The sequence below is a fragment of the Nicotiana tabacum genome, chromosome 9 (assembly GCF_000715075.1).
Source record: "Nicotiana tabacum cultivar K326 chromosome 9, ASM71507v2, whole genome shotgun sequence".
Classification (NCBI taxonomy): Eukaryota; Viridiplantae; Streptophyta; class Magnoliopsida; order Solanales; family Solanaceae; genus Nicotiana; species Nicotiana tabacum.
The window spans coordinates 17,776,338-17,795,039 of NC_134088.1; the positions used below are offsets into that span (position 1 = coordinate 17,776,338).

Here is an 18,702-nt window from a genome sequence, read left to right on the forward strand (position 1 = left end):
ATTGTGCTATGTACTGCTGCCAGACGGTACAGTGCAGCAGCCTGCCAGAAGGTACAATACAATAACTTTTACAACTATAGAGTTGACAACACGACGACTAGGGGAACTGATCCGTATATGTTTCCTCTGTTGTTCCCTTATCTGATTTCATTGAGAATTGAACCAGACATCTCACTAGTTACTCTGAACACAAGGAAACTAATTGTATCAGGTTCCGTATCTGATTTTCTCATAAAGTTTGTCAAATCATCAAAACAAAAGAAACATAACTTATCATGACTCAACACTTATCCCTCTACTAACATACGATCTCTAACCAAATAAGAAAATCATGTTAAACAATAGACTTGGAGTAACTTAAATGTACAAAAGTAACTAAATTTTATGTTTAATTGTAATTAGTTGGTCACACTCGTATGAATAATTTGCTTCCGATATGTCCTTCTTTAAGCGCCACTTATATGATATTACTCACATTGTTGTAGTTTGAAACCGCATAAAAGAAGAGGATTATAATACTCAGTGGAAAACTAGCCAATTTTATGATTTAAAGAAAACTCTATCAAAAAATTTTATGCTTGTAAAAATATATAAAACTTCTACTACTTTTTTTTTATAGTTTTGTTATGCATAATATTAGTTTAAGATTAGTTAAATAGAGAATCACACTGAATGAAAATTATATAGCTAACACTAACTCTTCTTTGGGATATTATTTCTATCCTCTTTAAAACGAACAAAACAAATTTGTAACCATCAAATGTTATGATAAAATAATAAATGTATCTTAACTAGAGGTCTCGGGTTCAAGCTTTGTCTGCGGAGCTTTACTCCCAAAGTAACATTTTTGCAAATAAAAAAACAAGGGGATAAAAAAGAAAAAAAGAAGAAAATTTGGTAAAAAGAATAAATATTAAAGGAGGAAAAAGGAAGTAATAATAATAAGAGAGAGAAAGAGCAGATTGAAGAAAGAGGAAAAAAAAAGATGTCATCTTGGTTCTCTCTTCCTCTTCCCAATCCTTTCAAATCCGACGACGACGACGCCGGCGGCGGCGAAAAACCCTCATCGCCGGCGGGTGAGAAAATTTCCGATCCTAATTCCTCTAGCATAAAGGAAGATTTTTCAGCAATTTCCCAAACTTTCTCCCACCACCTCCGCGGTGTCGCTTCTTTTCTGGCGCCGCCATCGCCGACTCAGTCGTCGGAGCAAGTTCCGTCTTCTGAAAAATTCAGTGGAATTAAAAACGACTTAGTTGAAATTGGAGATAGCTTTAAATCAGGACTCTCTTTGTTCTCTTCGAACAAAACTGTTTCAGAGATTTCAAAGTTAGCTTCTAATTTTTTACAGTTTAGTGATGAGTCGCCGAATGATCGTGAAACTGAAGATGAAGATCGCGACGACGACGATGATGATTACGAAGAGGAAATTGTGGGCATTACGGATGAAGTAGTGGAGTTTGTTAGCACAATCTCACAGCGGCCTCAGTTGTGGACCGATTTTCCACTATCTTTACCCACTGGTAACTCCTAAATAATATTTTGCTCTAGTTTACTGATTATGTTTTGGAGTATTATTACTTGTTTAGTTTCTTTGAGTGGTGATCATTTTAGAATAAGCAACTCTATTTAATATTGTTGATTGATAACCTAGAATAAATGGTAAGTGACCTTTTGTAGCTGGTTAAATTGCACAGATGGTGTAAGAAATTCATTACTCTATTCTTTGCTGAATGTGTCACTAGTTTAAAGTATAAGTGCGTCCAACCCAAAATCTTAAGGTAATGGGTGTTGTCCAGGATATTATAAACCCCTTACATAACTGATGAAGGACAAGTATATTCTCTAACAACTAGTCCACTCCACAACCGCTTGTTAAAGGAGTTTGTGTGCTTTTTGCGTAAACATTGTTTCTGCGCCAGATGCCTGCAACTCGACTAATCCAGCTAGCAGTTCGCTGGGTAAACATTCCCGCTATGACTGGAGTTAATGAGTAGACCTGAATAGAGTAGATTTAATATAGATCATATAACCAACACCAAATTATTTGGATTGAGCCATATATTTATTGATTCACGCAAAAAATGTTAGGGGTATGAATGACAATGGTAAAAGAAGACGGGTAGATTTCCTTTTAAGGAGATGGAATGCAGACCTTGTTTGTTTCTCTGAAACAAAAATAAATGGCATGAGTCAAAAAAATTATGCAAGTTCAGGGTTCTAGGTGGAGTGAATGGGTGGAGTTGCTCAAGGTAATAGTAGGGGAATAGTGGTGTACTGGGATATAAGGAGATGCAGTTGCAGGGACAAATATGTGGGACAACACTTCGTAACTATGTTTCTAAAGGAGGAAAATTCTGGCTTTCAATGTACATTCACAGGGATTTATGCACCTTGTGACAGGAAGTTGAGAATAGGATTGTGGAAGGAGTTGGCTGCAATTTATGGTTTGACCTCACACTCACAGCCTTGGGTAATTAGTGGGGATTTTAATGTATTAGATTTGAGGATGAGAAGAACGGTGATGCTAGAAATACAAGAGCTATGAGGGATTTTTCCTGAATCATTAATGAGCTGTCATCTATGTTGCTTGGACTCTGGTACGGGGATCCGATTCGAGTGCGGATCTAGAGGTCGGATTCTTCATCACATAAACTTTAGGATTCGGGGTATGGACGGAAAAGGGCAATAAATGTTGATTATGACATATAAAGTAGACATTTCAATTATTTAAAGTTATTGAACTAAAATTAATAGAACTTTATTATTTCTAAACACCAATATTTTATTCATATAATATCTCGCGTAATAGAAAAGCATTCTCATACTATATATATATATACATACCTAAACCTAAAAATCAAACCAATACCCAATCAATATATAGATCTCGATCATAGGACATAGTCAAAGTACCTAAGGTAAGTTGACCAAATTGGTTATGGATCCCAACTTTGTACGATTACTCCTTTAATAGTGAAGGTTGTATTTCTGAATTTCACTCTGGTGGGTAGCAATTGAATTTTAGAAGTGATTTCAATGATAGGGAGGTGGAGGATGTCGGGCAATCACTACAACTATTGGGTGAAACAGTGGCAGAGGAAGATAAAGAGGAGGTTATAGTATGGACAGCAAGTAAAGATATTAAATACTTTGTTTAGAGCTGTTATAGCATTCTGCAAAAGCAATCAAAGTATTTTGAGCCATATTGGTCATGGAAAATTGTTATGGAAGTCCAAATTGCTATGGAGTATGGACAAAATAGACAATTTAGTTTGGTCAAATAGCAGGGTCAAGCTTTTCACAGATAATAATTGCTATAAAATGCTTTTACAGCAGAATAGTCATGGGACTTCTAGTTGGACTTGGAAGGTGATTTGGAAAACCAAGGCACCTGTGAGAGCAGCGTGTTTTGGTTGGATAGCAACTAGGGAGGCTTGTTTAACTTTAACTCAGAGCAATTTGCAGAGGAGAGGTTTCCCATTGTGTAGCAGATGCTTTTTTTGTAACAATGAGGAGGAAACAGTAGAGCATTTATTTCTGCGTTGCAGGTACTCCAGACAATGCTGGAAACTATTCCTTAACAATATGGGTGTATCTATTGTCTTACCACAGAAGATCAAGAGCCTGTTGGAAAGTTGGCAATCTCAAAGAGTAAGAAGAAATTTGAAGCAGATATGGAGGACTATTCCTAATTGCACTATGTGGACTCTTTGGCTGGAAAGAAATAAAGCATGCTTTGAGGGGAAGAGGCTGCAGATTGCTAGAGTAAAAAATACGTGTATAAAGAATTTATATTTTTGGTGTTATAGCAGTACTCTTGGTAGGATAGATCAATATTTGGACTTTTTTATATTTATTGGGGGAAATACGTAACTGTTCCAGTACCATCTTGGTACCAGATGAATAGAAGACTTTACTTATCCAAAAAAAATTGTTATGGAAGTCCAAAGCACCTGTCAAGGTGTCCTGTTTTGGGTGGGTTGTCATCAGAGAAGCATGCTTAACCCAAGATAATTTGCAAAGGAAAGGTTTCATGTTAAGTAATACATGTTATTTTTGTGAAGATGAACTGGAATCAGTCAATCACCTATTTCTTCGTTGTAAAGTTGCTAAGCAATGCTGGGAGCTCTTTCTAAATCTGTATGGTGTAGCTTGGGTAATGCCTTCATATGTCAGGTGCCTACTGGAAAGCTGGAAAAGGCAGAAGATGATCCAGAAACAATTTTGGATGACCAATCCTTTGTATATTTTCTGGACTATTTGAGTGAGAGCAATAGTGCTTGCTTTGAGGACAAAAAGAATCATATTTCTAGAGTCAAGAACCTTTTTCGGCATAATCTATTTTTATTTTTTTGGTGTAACAGGAGTTAGCTTGGGAATATGGATCACTATTTGGATTTCTTGGATTCACTTGGAAATTATGTAACTTCAAACTATTGTAGGGGCTGTGTGGTTTTTGTTCTTTTATGTACTTTCTTCGTACTTTCATTAATAAAACTTCTACCTTATAAAAAAAGTGTTCTCTTAATCTCATAGAGTTTACTTGCACTCTTATTTTATTTTGGTAATGACGATGTATGAGTTGAGCTAAATGAAAAGAACGAGGATTCATTTCGCCGACCCCAACTTGTTTGGGACTGAGGCATAGTTGTTGTTGTTGTTGACTCTCATGGAGATTCATAGATGACCGAGAAAAAATCTTTGCGGGCACCAAGAGTTGGGTATTTGGTATACTATAGCATTTCACTGTCACCAAGAGTTGCATTAGGTGTAACATACTTTGTATTAATATGATGTGGGACAATTTTATGTTGCTCTACGCACTTCGTAAAGAAGACTTTATTAATGTAGAATTTTATCAAAGAAAATGTAAAGAATGTACCTAGAATTATAAGCAGTGAGTATATATTTATTATTCTCAAAAATAATGAGCAGTGAGTTTCCTTTCTAGTTCTTTTCCGAGTTTCGACCACTTCTGGATGCTTACATACTTCATATGTCAATTAAAAGGAGTACTTCCTTGATAGAATCCTTGTTTGTACAAATATTCTTCATATGTCTAGTGGCCTCTGGTTGATCTTTATGAAGTTTTGTTGCAGATTTTACCATGTCTGATAGTCAGAAAGAACATGTGACGTCTATTGAGCAGTTTGTGCCTGGTCTTGATTCCTTGAGGCAGAAGGTTTGCCATGAATTGTCTGATGGGCAATTTTGGATGATCTATTTTGTTTTATTGCTTCCAAGGTTGAATGGGAATGACCTGGAGCTGTTGTCAACTCCTGAGGCAAGTTTCTCTCTGATAAGTTATATACTAAATGGCGCTGTTTTGCCTGCAATGTTTTATAAATTTGTGAGTGGAGAGGAGATTTTTAATCTGAGAAAAATTTGCAGTGCTGTAGATTAAAAACTGTATGCTCTAAAGTGCTGCTACTACTTCACATAGCATTTACTGAACAATAAAATTATCCAGTTCATTAATGCAAGTTGAAATAATTGCATTCTTACTTTCTGTGTGGTCTTCTAAGCTGGGTTCTTTCTATAATAAGAGAAGGAAGTTTACACGGCCACTAGATGATATTTAATACCATCTATTGACCTGATAAAGAAATGGACCTCGGTCTAACTCAACCCTAAAAGCTAGCTCAAGAGATGAGGATTACCCAAGACAATCACCATTCCACCCACCGAATAAGCTTGGTTCGTATTTTGTTGAAGCCTGCTATTGGGAAATTGATGGGATTTTGAATTTACCTTATCCAAAAAAGTGAGGAGATCTTTAAATTTATTAGACTCTTATTGTTTTGTCTATTTGTACTCTTTTTTTTGGGGGGGGGGGGTAGGGGGTGGGGTGGGGGTTGAAGTTGGGGAGAGATGATAACGTCAGAACATCCTCCTTTTCCGTTACACGAAATTTGGGAATCACATAATTTCATCGAATTAAGTTTCTTGATTTCCCTACATAGTCAGCCCATGGGATATACTTTATCTATCTTTTTATGACTGTTTACAAGTTGAATCAAGCTGAAATTTATTAGGGTGCTTCTTAGAAGATTTCAGGCTCAAATTTAGTCCGAGTGTTTCAGATTCCATAAGCTTTAGATAAGCTAGTTAAGTGAAAAATATCGAAAGGCACCAAAGAGGAGCTGCCCTGTACAGTTGCCAATATAGAATTAAGAAAACCTGGGCAGTATTTTTGATTTATTCGGTATTCTTGATTTACCTGCATACTAGCCTCATTATCCCAAAAACTCCTAAATGCCACAAAAAAATAGATTGCTGAGAAGTCAGTTTGAATCTTTCTAGACTCATTCATGATCCTCCTGCATATCCCCAAATTCTTGAAGCCAGAAGCACCAGCAGGAGCTCCTCATATTATGACAAATGACATGGAGGAGGGTGTAATAATTGGTTTGATCTCTACTTCCATTTCCTCAATAGATTGTGTAATAATTTTTGTAAAGGAGGAGGGTGGTTGCAGAGAGGGGTAGGGTGTTGTGTACAAATAAGTTCACTGTAAACTTAAGCAACAAACGTGTCAGCTTATGGAAGATGTAATATGGAAACATACGGACCGGCTTGTGAGCCTACTAACCAGGCGCTTTGAGCAATCAGCTTAGATAGAGCTTGATGCTGACTAACTCGAGCTAGTCCAAAACGAGGTTATCTGAGGAGTTCATGATTAATCCAGCTCCATGTGAAAGCGCTACAACTTACTTCACCAATATCTAGTTCTTTCCTTTCCATTGAACTTATAAGAAAGACATGCTGTTTGCTCTATACTTGATTATGTTACTGCAAGCTAGTAATTTGATGTTTTATTGTTTTGGAATTTTCTCATTTCCTCAACCCTTATTCAATAAATTGTTCAAAACTTAAAGGGATGATTTGACTCTTTATTGTCCTTTTACATGTATGTAGTTATCCCGTAAAAGTTAGTGTAGAGATTTATTTATATTGACTCTCCAAATAGATAATACTAGTAGGAATGTTAAAGCAAGAAGAAACGCTAAAGTCAAATTCACGATGATTTTTGTCTAAAACTAGTCACATGTCAAGTATCAGATTTTTGTTTAACTATATGAAGATATCATGCCAAAAGAAATTTCTGCTGAAGTTAATTAGAAGAGTTTCTAATTGGCGCAGTTATAAGAACAGAATCGAGAAAAATGCTTGGACTAAATATCTACCAGAATACTTGGTCTGAGTTAAAGGGGGTTTCACATCCTGTGTGTGAAGAAGGGCAATGGTATCTTCACTACAACAGCTTTAAACTGTGGGCACTCATGTTTTTTTAACTTCTAGAATTTTGTACCTCATCTTCGCTAACTCCCTCCTTATGATGACTTCTTGCTTCTGGTCTTCTGTATCTGTCCTCTCTCTCATCAATAAAATCTTTTTTTTAATTAAAAAAAGGAAGGAGGGAAGCGTAAAACTTCATCCGTCATTGCCTGTAAGTCAAATAAGTGAGAAACTAAGACAGAAAGTGAAGAAAGAACTAAAAAATACCAAAATAATCCCCGAGCTAGGTTTATCTTGGTCCCTAATACATCATCCTGAACATTGTTTTTTTGATAAGGTAAATTGTATTAATCAAAAGGGAGAGAACTCCCGTATACATGAAGTATACCAAAAACGTAGAGAATTTACATCAGAACATGATTCTCTACAAAAGACGCCCAATCTTCTATACAAGTAGGGGCTAAATGAGTGCACCAAAAAGCGATCAAAGATAAAAGACTATTCTTAAGATGTGAAAAAGGAGACTCAATCTCCTCAAAAGCTCTCCTATTTCTCTCCCCCCATACTACCCACATGAGAGCTAACGGGGCGAACTTCCACGCCTTTTGCTTTCTTCTTCTACGGAAACCGGCCCAGCTATATAACATTTCCTTTACAGTGCTTGGTATCACCAATTGAACACCAAAAAGATTCAGGATTGCCCTCCACAAGGCAGAGGACACAGGGCAATGCAACAAAAGGTGATTAACTTATTGCCCTGAGCTTTTACACATGTAGCACCAACTAACAAGTGTAATTCCTTTCTTTCGGAGATTTTCAGCAGTCAAGATCACTCCCCTCGCCGCTAGCCATGCAAAAAAGCACACCTTCGTGGGCGCCGTAGGAATCCAGATCGAGGAGTATGGAAAAGTGGTCTCCTCTCTCACCAACATACTCTGGTAAAAAGACTTTACGGTGAACAAACCATCGCCACGCAAGCCCTATCTCCAAGAGTCGTAGGATGGCTGGGGCCTGTCTTGCCCATATAGCAGTGCCAACAAATCTTGGAGGGAGCTCCGCAATCTCCCAATCTTGCATGTTCCTTCTGAATGAGAGGTCCCATACTACCCCCTTCATGTTCCTTACGAATCTGTTGGACCATCAGTTCCTTCTGGTTTGAAACTCTGAAGACGTGGGGGAAGGAGACCCTCAGAGTATCCTCTCCACACCACCTATGATTCCAAAAGCTGATTTTCCTTCTATCTCCCACCCTGTAAGTGATGTTGCCACTGAATGCTTCCCAATTCTTCATGATGCTCCTCCACATGCCACACCCGAAAGGTGTTGTGATTGCCTTGGTCCTCCAACCCCCTCCCGTGGAATCGTACTTTTCTACTTTGACCTCTCTCCATAGAGCATGCTCTTCTACCACGAATCTCCACAGCCACTTCCCCATTAAAGCTCTGTTAAATACCCTAAGATCTTTCACTCCAAGTCCACCCCACTTCTTTGGGGAAGTGACTGTCTGCCAATTCACTAGATGAAACTTTCTAGTTCCATCCGCCGCATCCCAAAGAAAGTTCCTTTGAAGTCGCTCCAGTTTTTCTGTGATGCTCACCGGTGCTTGCAACAGGGATAAGTAATAGGTGGGCATACTCGATAAAGTGCTTTTGATAAGCACTATCCTTATATGAAGCGCCCAATGGGAGGCCCAGGTACATCATCCTGAACATTAATAGCCCTTAAAGTTTTCAAAATTGGATCATTTTGGTCCCAGCTAAATTAAACCGAAAGAGAATAATGGTCCATAGCCAAAATAACGTTAAACCTTAGAAATGGTAGAAACAGAGCGGTTTTTTGTGTTGCGTTTGGATTGCCAAGCAGAGATTTAGATCGAAATATCAAGGTGTTTCCTCGCAAGCTCATTGACTAGCATAGCAATAGTGTCCTTAAGACTGTCTACTGATGTTTCTTGCATTATCAGTGAGGCCCATTCTTTTGATTCGGCAGAAGAGATGTGGCAGATGAAAAAATAGGATTGTAGTATACTTTTTCCTCACGTTTTCTTCGGAATCATTAAGCTGGATGATTGTCAGTACTCTGTACTGCTCCATTGAATTAGGAAAGAAAATTGAAAACAAAGAGTAAAAGATAAATGAGAACGTGAAGTTGGCCCTCTAGTATCAACCTTATTTAAAAGTATCTGTTTTCTACTATCATTCTTACACCCTTGAGAATTTGGAGAAAACCAAAGTACCCAATGCCATCGGAAGGTGTAGATAGTTCTTGGAATGGTAAGATACAGCATTTTGCAGTGCGTCTGTACAATTCATGCCAAGGATAATGTACAAAGTGTGGCCTACTAAAGAAAAAAATCCAAGTCTCGACTTGGCATTTTAGATGGAGGGAAGAATGACATATTCTACTACCTCTGAAAAGAGAGTCAGTAGATAATAGTGTAGGCTTCAACTGGCTTGCCTTGTGAAGATCTAATCCTCAAAGCATGCTCTTCCCTGTATGGACATTTATCGACTTTCTTAACCCAACTTTTCATTCCTGAAATGCCAAAAGTTATTGCCTTTTCAGGTGGTTGTTGTGGTTTACTTCCGAATCTTATTTTTTTTTGTTTGATCCAACATATAGCACATGTAATCTCAAAATGGACTTAGGATGAGAGATGATGTAATCACTGGTTTTCAGGGGACTGTTTGGGGTGAGCTGTTGGGGTGCTGTTCAGGTGTGTTGTTCTATGGGGGAATGTAGTCAGTTCTTTTGGTCATGTCTTTTTATGTAGTCAATTCTTTTGGTCATTTCTTTTTATGTAGTCAGTTCTTTTACTCATGTCCCTTTTTTTCTTTTCTTTTCTCATTCGTGCATGTGGTTCTCTCTTTTCTCTAACTTTTTTCTGAATGAAATTTTTTGATGATATGATCAAGCCTTTTCAAGTTAATTTGACTTTTACTGTAGATTGTTGAAGTAAGGGAGACGCTTCTGCAGCAGTTGCAAAGTAAGAAAACCCCACAGCCAGAGGCATCTAAGGAGTTGGAGACTGTTGATGCATCTGAGAAGGATGTCAAGGTCAGTGGACAGCAGCAAGGTTCTGAAAGTAAATTGGAGGAGAAAAATATTTCAGCGGAGACTGCAAATGCTTCTCAAGACAAAGACAGTTTGCAGGGTAAGAAACCTCAGCAGCAGTTAGAAGATGAAAAGACGAAGACTACAACTTCATTTGCTGACAAGGATGAGGACGATGTTTCTTTCAGTGATCTTGAGGATGATGATACCGATCTATCAGATAGACTGCAAGGAAGCAAGCCTACACATAGAAAGAAAGTTTCCTCATCTAGTGAATCCCATGAATGGATTCAACTAAATGAGAACTCTAAAGCTCAGGGTAGTCAGCAGAAGGCTGGCCAATCAATTCACCGGGATAAAGATTCCGAAGGTGAGGAATCGAGTGACTGGCTCACCGTTGATGATATTGATTCAGACAGTTTGGCCACCAATTGATTCCTCTGAAATCTGTAAATGTTTCTTTTTAGTTCTCTTTTATAAGTTCATCACCTTGTAGATTTTTATGGTTGCCCAGGAAAATAAGTTAGAGGAACCACCTCCCCCCCCCCTCTCCCCCCCCTAAAAAAAAGGAAAAAGAAGAAAAAAAGAAAGAAACAGAGAGATCAGTTGACATGAGTTAACATGTCATAGCTGACCTCCTTGGCGCAGAATTGGCATAAGTAGATCTGCTGCTTGTTGGTTTGATTGTCACTTGTTTGATATTGTAAATGATTTACTCTTATTCTTTCAGAGTGCTTTTATTTGTTTAGATTAGTAATTTTGCGCACTTAGTTGTGTGTTGGAGTCGATTACAACTTGAATATTCATACATTGCAAAACATCAGTTCAGGTGAGTCCTTTGCCAACTCTATGGACGAGGCATTGCTAGAGTTTCAATGTATTGTATCACATGATTAAAGGGAGTTTGTGCTTTGATTAGAATCTAGAGGGAGGAAAAGAAGTAACGATGGAAAACTTTACATTTTCCTTTCTCTTGCTGGATTTATCTGTTGAGTAAACAACAACAAACGCAGTGTAAACAAGCTTAGTGTAATCTGAGAAGGGTACTGTGTACGCAGATCTTACTCTTACCTTAAGGTAGGCATGCTGTTTTCAATAGACCTACGGCTCAAGAAGTCTATAGAGTAAACAATAAAACAAGTACAGAAAAACTAAAAGACAACTAATTTCCTGTTAGGTTCACAAATATCATTCCATTTCAGAAAAGTCGAAACATTATTTTAAAATTTCCTTTTTGCATTCTTGCTCTTCGTCCAAACCAAATTTTTTGCATGTTCTTTTTCCACCTGTCCCTAGATTTCAAGCAAAATACAATAGCAAGAACAACTAAGCTTCAATTCCTAGTATATGATTGGCTACAAGAATTCTTACTGTCCACGTGCTCTATTTTAGCATATCTCAAGTGTTAGCAGGAATTTAAAACCAATTTGACCTTCTTGTGATTTCTTATAGACTCAATTTGCCCTAACCTTTTCAATGCACAAAAAGTTATCTCGGTGCACAACGCTTCTATATTGACAAAACACGAGGAAAACTATGTGGAAGAAACGCAAGTGAGGTCTTTACAACTTGAAAATCAGGATGAGAATTTATGTTAACCACAAAATTTTAAAAATGGCACTTCTTAAAGTTCATTTTAATTATACAAAGGACGGAGGAAAGAGAAATATGAAAGGGGATTACAAGCTATAACAATAAAAATATACCAAGTGTAATCCCACAAGTGGGGTTTGAGAAGGGTAGTGAGCGTGCAACCTTACCTTTACCTAGTGTAGGTAGAGAGATTGTTTCCGATAGACCCGAAGCTCAAAGCCTAAAGTGAAACCAACTGAGCTACACGCTACTCGAGATGTTTTCCAACTTCAAGAACTAAAACTAGGAGAGTATTACTAAACACATCTAGATGTGCACAAGGAAATCGAGATATCATCATTTGGCTCTGTACACAGGAAAGATATTTTTGTCTAAAATCTTGTGAATTGAATCAAATAATCACTAGTCATATTGAAAGAGAATCAATGCCTACATAGGAGTTACAGGCCAGAAAGAAACCACTACTTGTTTAAAGTGTGTTTACACAGTCGACACTATTAAACACATCATCAATCTATAACACAAGGATATCAATATGAACTATATACAGGGGCAAACTGGCGGGAAAACAAGGGAAAAAAGATCCAATAATACAGCTGATTAAGGCAGCTAAATGAAGCAAGTATAAGATGCAAAAAAGCCTGTTCCCAACAATTGTCCTCTGTTTAACTGTACTGTAGCAACACTACTTGAGACAAAGGGGGAAAAAAGGAAAGAAAAACCAACTATAAAACCTGTCACAATTTACTCCTGTCCATGAACCTGCTATTCATGCATATGTACAGCTTTGAAATGTTGCTGACTAATATTCAAATAAATCTTTTACTTTGAGTTTACATGCTATTATCAAGACCTCCTTACTCTTTTATCGGCATGCTGCAAAGAACTGTCAGTAGGAAGTGAACTAGACTGTGGCCTTGGAGCTGGATTAAAGGTGAATCCTGTCAAATAACTAGGACCAGTTTGAGAGGGTATGGGGGGTGGCACTTTGGAATTGGCAGGCAGATGGTAGAGTGGAGGAGATGGTCGGGAAGAAAAACCACTATGCATTGTGGTGGAAGATGGATAAGGGTACACTGATCCTGTGGGCAAAGGTGGCAACCTCCTTGAGGTTGAGGTTGAGGTTGAGGTTGAAGATTCAGGGGGGAAGTTTCCTGGTTGTTCATTTGTTCTTTCATCCTGACCATCTGGTGGCAACCATTCAGGCATATCATCATCACAAAATAAACTCTTCCTGCCAGAGTTATCAAGCGGAATCAGTGGTGAACCAGAGGCGGAAACTGTAACTGCCACTGGACCACCAATGGACTTTGGGTGTCCGTGGTCAGTGACATTTTTAGCTAGGGGCATACTTTGACTGACAGATGATATTGACCTAGGAATACTCATGGAAACTGAGGGTGCTATAGGTAAGATTGGCTGTTTAGACATATCTAGAATCCTACTTCCAGAAAGTTGAAGTCGATTGTCAAGAATGGATCCATCAGAACGATGGGAACTTGAAGATATTCCACTAGCAGTTCCAAAGTCAAATTCAGGGAGATCGTCATCTTCTGAAAACACCATTTTTGGTTTTGATGCATCTGGCAGCAGTGATGTTACAACTTTTGGGAGGTCCGTACTTCCCTTGGGTGGTTCCGAGAAGTTCCCCCCCTTAGATCCCCAAAGATGCGAGCTGGAAAGTGCAGATTCTTTTTGCTGAAAAGTGGGTGACTTCTCACCGGAAGTTGTTAAGGTTGTCCTGCTTGAGGAATCAATACCAACGTTCTTGTCATCAGTAACATTTGCTTGTTCAAGCATTGAGAAAGAGCTGAGTGGGGATGGTTTTGAGTTCTCAACTGATGGCACAGGTAAAGAACCTTGTCCTCCACCTTGCAACGTAGAAGAATCAGATGGTGACTTTTGAAGCTGCTCCTGCGAGGAATTAGCCTTTCCCTCAGATTTTTTAGCAACAGAAGTCAAAGCTGTTCGATTCTTCCGCCATACAACACAACCAATCATCAACTCAGAGTTTCCTTCCACTGCTGCCATTCCCTTAAAGAAACCATATTTTGCAAGAATAGTGATAATTGCATCGCTCCGCGGACAAAGGTAAAGATCAACACCTGGAGAGAGTTGTGCAAACCCGACTCTCTCACCTTTTATATATCCTTTTGCAACCTAATGGAGACAAAACTACCTTAAGCAGGGGAGCATTCATAGACTATCAATATGCTTCACTTAGTGGTATAGCTATTTACCTCTTTCATGCCCTTGAGTCCTTTTCCAGAAGATCCCTCCTTGAAGCAAAGAGAAATTACCTGAATACAAAACAATTTACTTATACTAACCAAAATAATGTTTTAGCGAAGAAAACCTTTTCATAAGTACTGAAAAATCTAAAGCTTGTTCACTTGGATGAACTCAAATATTAAGAATCTGAACACTCATATTCCATTAAGAGTTACAACCACCTGTCAATATGAATCTGACTATTACAGCCAATAAACCTGAATCATCTGATTACTATAGCCTATAAATCTGAATAAGCCTTATTTAGCTTTTCTGCACCAAAGGCCTTGTAAGGCCTTTTAACATGGTGGGAATCTTACCTCCCAACCGGACATCAAAAACATGCAGAATGATTATGAAGATTCAACATTCTAGTACCAGATGATACAACTACGCCTCAACTCCAAGCAAGTTACGGTTGGCTATATGAATCTTCATTGTCCACGTCGCTCCATTTAAGCCCGTCGAGTACAATATTATAAAAAATTAATTTCTCTAGCATTCAAAGTTCTCTACAATTTCTTTTATTTTTTTATTGGTAGGTTCTCTACATTTTCTACTGACCTATAAATATTTTACAAGACAAGCTCATAGAAAATGTTGGACCTAAAATAAACACATTAACAAGACTAAACCTTAACTCCAACTCATTGGTATCGTCTATATAGATTTTCTTCTTCTACTGTGCTCTACTTTTCGCTAAGTCCGCATAGATTCCAAGAGATTGTAGGTTTCCTGGGACAACTTCATTCCATGTGCTATCTTCGTTTCTTTTTAACAAGTTTACTTTCACCTATTGACTAGTGTATCTAGAGGTCGACATAGGGCAAGACCAAACCATTTCAAGCAACAATCTCTTCTTATATCCTCTGTGTGCTGCTTGCAACATTTGCCAAATGAAAACGGGTAAAAAATATCCCTCTATTATGCGAAAAGGATCATTTATGCCCTCCATTAATACTTCCGGTCCACTATCACCCCCGATGTTACATAAATGATGCAAAAATACCCCTCCTCCGTTAAGACCCCCTCATGTGGCAAACACCATCCCTGTGGCCTGACATTTCGCTGAGGTGGACGCCATGTGGCAATGCCACCTCACCACCTCCAACCCCATTTTTTTCCCCTACCCCACTACTTCAAGCTTTCTTTCACCACCACCTCCACTATTACCTCCTTAAATTTCATCCAACCATTACATTCACTGTGGAAACTCTCAATTGGCACCCCTCCTCTCTGTAATCGCAAAACCCATCACCATTACCATACCAAAAATTAACTGACTTTGACATTTTGACAAAACAGTGGAGTAACTTTAAAGATCTCAAACAAACTTATTTCTGAAAACGGACTAAAAGGTAGGAATTGATGACTCCAGATAAAAGGTGATTCATGACATGTGACTCTGAATCGCAAAGCATTTCTAGTATTTTATATACTCTGTATCTGTATAAATAAACACAAATCATTCTTTTTTAACAACTACCAACAATTTCATCCTCTATTTTTAGGAGCAACGTCAGTTGATTTTTCCAAGCTTCATCACCTGTCAAGATGCAAAAACAATTCCTAGGACACTGCTGGGAAAGAATCATTCCTTGTTCAGTCATCAATCCAGTTCCTCAGTTGCACAATCTGCCTCTTCAACAAGATGACATCTTCCATTTTTACAAGAAGCCCGTAAGCATCAGTTACTATAGAATCAAGATTCTAATATAGTTTATCATCTATTGTTGATAATGTATCAGTTACTATAAAATCAAGATTCTTTTTTATTGGGTTTAATTCTGATTCATTAATTACTGTTTTTTGTTGTAATCTTGAACATTTGTTTGTGGTCTTTGTGACAAGTTGAATTTGGCGGATGGAAAGATGCAATACTTAGTTGACGAGAATGGACGGAGATATTTTGATGCATTTGTATGAGGGGGTTGGAGATGGTGAGGTGACATACCACGTGGCGTCCACTTCAGTAAAATGTTAGGACATTGGAGGGTCCTAATGGAGGAGTATTTTTGCACCATTTTTATAACGTACAAGTCAGTAATAGACCAAAAATATAACGGAGGGTATAAATGATCCTTTTAGCATAATAGAGGGATAATTTTGACCATTTTCCGTTTGCCGAATATTGCCATTTTTAATCTAGTCTAATTTGTATGAGTGCTCATTTATCATAGCATTTGCATTTCTGAGACACTCATATTATGGATATTTTAAGTTTAGATGCTCAACATTCTCCTATAGTCCTATATAATGTTGCTAATCTTACCATCATATTGTAGAACTTGCCTTTCATTCGGTAGATATCCTTTTATCATATCATACTCTGATACGCTTCTCCTTTTCAATTATCTTATTTTAGTTCTACGTATAACATCATCTATCATACCATTCTCCTAGAATATTGAGCATAGATATCTGAACTGGTTGCAATTAGGCACCGCAATCCTGTCTAATCTCACCTCAACTTCACTCACTTTATACGGGCTAAACTTGCAGTGCATACAATCAATTCTATTTCTACTTATCTAAAAACTCTAACTCTTTAGAGTGGTTCTCCATAATTCAAGACTTCAATTGACACCCCCGTTAGTTTCATCAATTAATACAATATCGCCTGCAAATAGCATACATCATGGGACCTTATCATGTCTAGTGTTAGTTAACTAATTCATAACTAAGATAAACAAGTATGGGAACAATGCCTCCTAATGTAGACTCACAGGCATGAGAAAATCCATTGTCTCCTACTAATGTTTTCATACTAGTGAGAGGGAGATGTGAGAAAATATGAGAAAATTTTTGAGATTATTGATAGCAGGTGGTCGAATCAACTTCATCGACCTTTGCATGCAGCAGACCATATTCTGAACCCGGGATTATTTTACAAAAATAATAGAGATGGCACTTTAGATTCAAAGGTGTGGGTTGGATACCATAAATGTCTTGAGAAGTTGGTCCCCAATGCAGCGATGGTAGATCAAATAGGGGAGGAGTTTAGTAGGTACTCACAAGCAGGTGACCTATTTGGTTTACAGGCGGCCATTAGAGTCAGAGACATAAGGTCGCCAGGTAACTAACTTTAATATAGATATCCTTATAGCTTTAATTTAATTTATTTGATTTATTTATACTTAATAACTTTTAAAATATATTTCTATAGTTGAATGGTGGATGCAATTTGGTCATCAAACTCCAAACTTGCAAAAGTTTGCCGACAAAGTACTAAGCCTAACTTGTAGTGCATTTGGATGCGAGAGAAATTGGAGCGTATTTGAGCATGTAAGAAGCAGATTTATTATATTAATATATTCTATATTGTATTATTATTAGTATCTATTAATTAATCTCTACAACTTATGCGCAGATTCACTCCAAGAAAAGGAATAGGCTTGAGCTTTCGCGTCTCAATGATCTAGTGTATATTAAATACAATAGAACATTGAGGCGTCGTTATGAAGATCGCGATACCATTGATCCAATTTTGTTGGATAACATTGACGAGGCAAATGAATGGTTAACTGGTGCCCTCCAAAATCTTGAAGATGAACAAATGTATGTAGGAGATGATCTCGATTGGGGTACTGTTTCTTTGGCAGCTGGAGTTGAGGGGAATATCTATGGTCTTAGAGGGAGTTCTTCAAGTTCAAATAACAAGGGAAAGGGAGTAGCTACAAGTTCAAGCCGGTCCCTAATTGATGAAGACTCTGAGGATGAAGAAGATGATAGCCAATATAATGTGAAGTTCAAGAATTTGAAAATCTTGAAGAAGAATAGATGTTACTTGTTTTAGACTTTTAGTTTATGAATCTACTATGACTATATATTGAGTTTTTAATTATTGAATTGATATATTTATTAATATATTATTCCTATTGAGTTTTTAGTTATATATATAATATTTTATTTTTTTGTATAAATTGTCGGTTCACGTCAAAAAAGCGAGCGCTTCGCTGCTCGCCTCTCGCCTTAGTGAAGCGGGCCCTCGTAGCTATTTGTTGCCGCATGCTATCCAAAACACTAACCAAAGGATAGATATTGCTTATTCCATGTGGACATCTTCTTTGTACATTTATCAATCTTCTTTGTACATTATCAATTAAACTTTGCCATGTGGACACCAAGTGGAAGCCCCAAATAGTTGGTTGGAAACTTTTCAATTCTGCAACCCAGAATATCAGCCAGTTCCTCAATCATGTTATCAGCATTAATACTGAAAATACAACTCTTTGTCAGGTTTATTTTCAAGCCTGAGACTTCAAATGCCAACAGGATCCCTCTAGGATAGAGAATTTTCTCCCTCTTGGCTTCACAAAATAAGGGTATCGTCTGCATATAAGATGTGTGAGACATTCATTTCTCCTCTTTCATGATTCTCCATTCTACAACCCCTCTCAGATCTTTTTAACTTAAACTCAAAATTTCCATCACCAGAACAAAAAGATAAGGGGAGAGGGGATCCCCTTGTCTCAATCCACTCTGGGAGCTAAAACATCCTACAGGATTTCCATTCACCAACACAGAAAACTTCACTGTTGATAT

General features: G+C 37.8%; 2 protein-coding genes across 2 annotated transcripts in view; one reads left to right on the top strand and one right to left on the bottom strand.

Moving 5' to 3' along the window:
• The first annotated feature begins 926 nt into the window (after positions 1–926).
• Positions 927–11,058, top strand: LOC107782840 (uncharacterized). Its single transcript, XM_016603781.2, has 3 exons — positions 927–1,520; positions 5,100–5,284; positions 10,186–11,058. The coding sequence occupies exons 1-3, from the start codon at positions 986–988 to the stop codon at positions 10,726–10,728; spliced, it is 1,263 nt and encodes a 420-aa protein (XP_016459267.1). The 5' UTR covers positions 927–985; the 3' UTR covers positions 10,729–11,058.
• A 1,386-nt stretch (positions 11,059–12,444) lies between these two features.
• Positions 12,445–18,702, bottom strand: part of LOC107760115 (uncharacterized) — a 29,743-nt gene continuing 23,485 nt past the window's right edge. The window contains exons 4-5 of the mRNA XM_016578133.2: positions 14,127–14,186; positions 12,445–14,046 (exon numbers count right to left, since the gene is read on the bottom strand). Coding sequence (XP_016433619.1) covers positions 12,733–14,046; positions 14,127–14,186 — 1,374 coding nt within the window. The 3' untranslated portion in view covers positions 12,445–12,732. The remainder of the gene's footprint in view (positions 14,047–14,126; positions 14,187–18,702) is intronic.

Excerpts from the sequence above, each read along its gene's own strand:
- LOC107782840 (XM_016603781.2), top strand. The coding sequence starts at position 986 with ATGTCATCTTGGTTCTCTCTTCCTCTTCCCAATCCTTTCAAATCCGAC. Across the intron at positions 1,521-5,099 it reads TCCACTATCTTTACCCACTG|ATTTTACCATGTCTGATAGT; the intron begins GTAACTCCTAAA and ends GTTTTGTTGCAG. Across the intron at positions 5,285-10,185 it reads AGCTGTTGTCAACTCCTGAG|ATTGTTGAAGTAAGGGAGAC; the intron begins GCAAGTTTCTCT and ends CTTTTACTGTAG.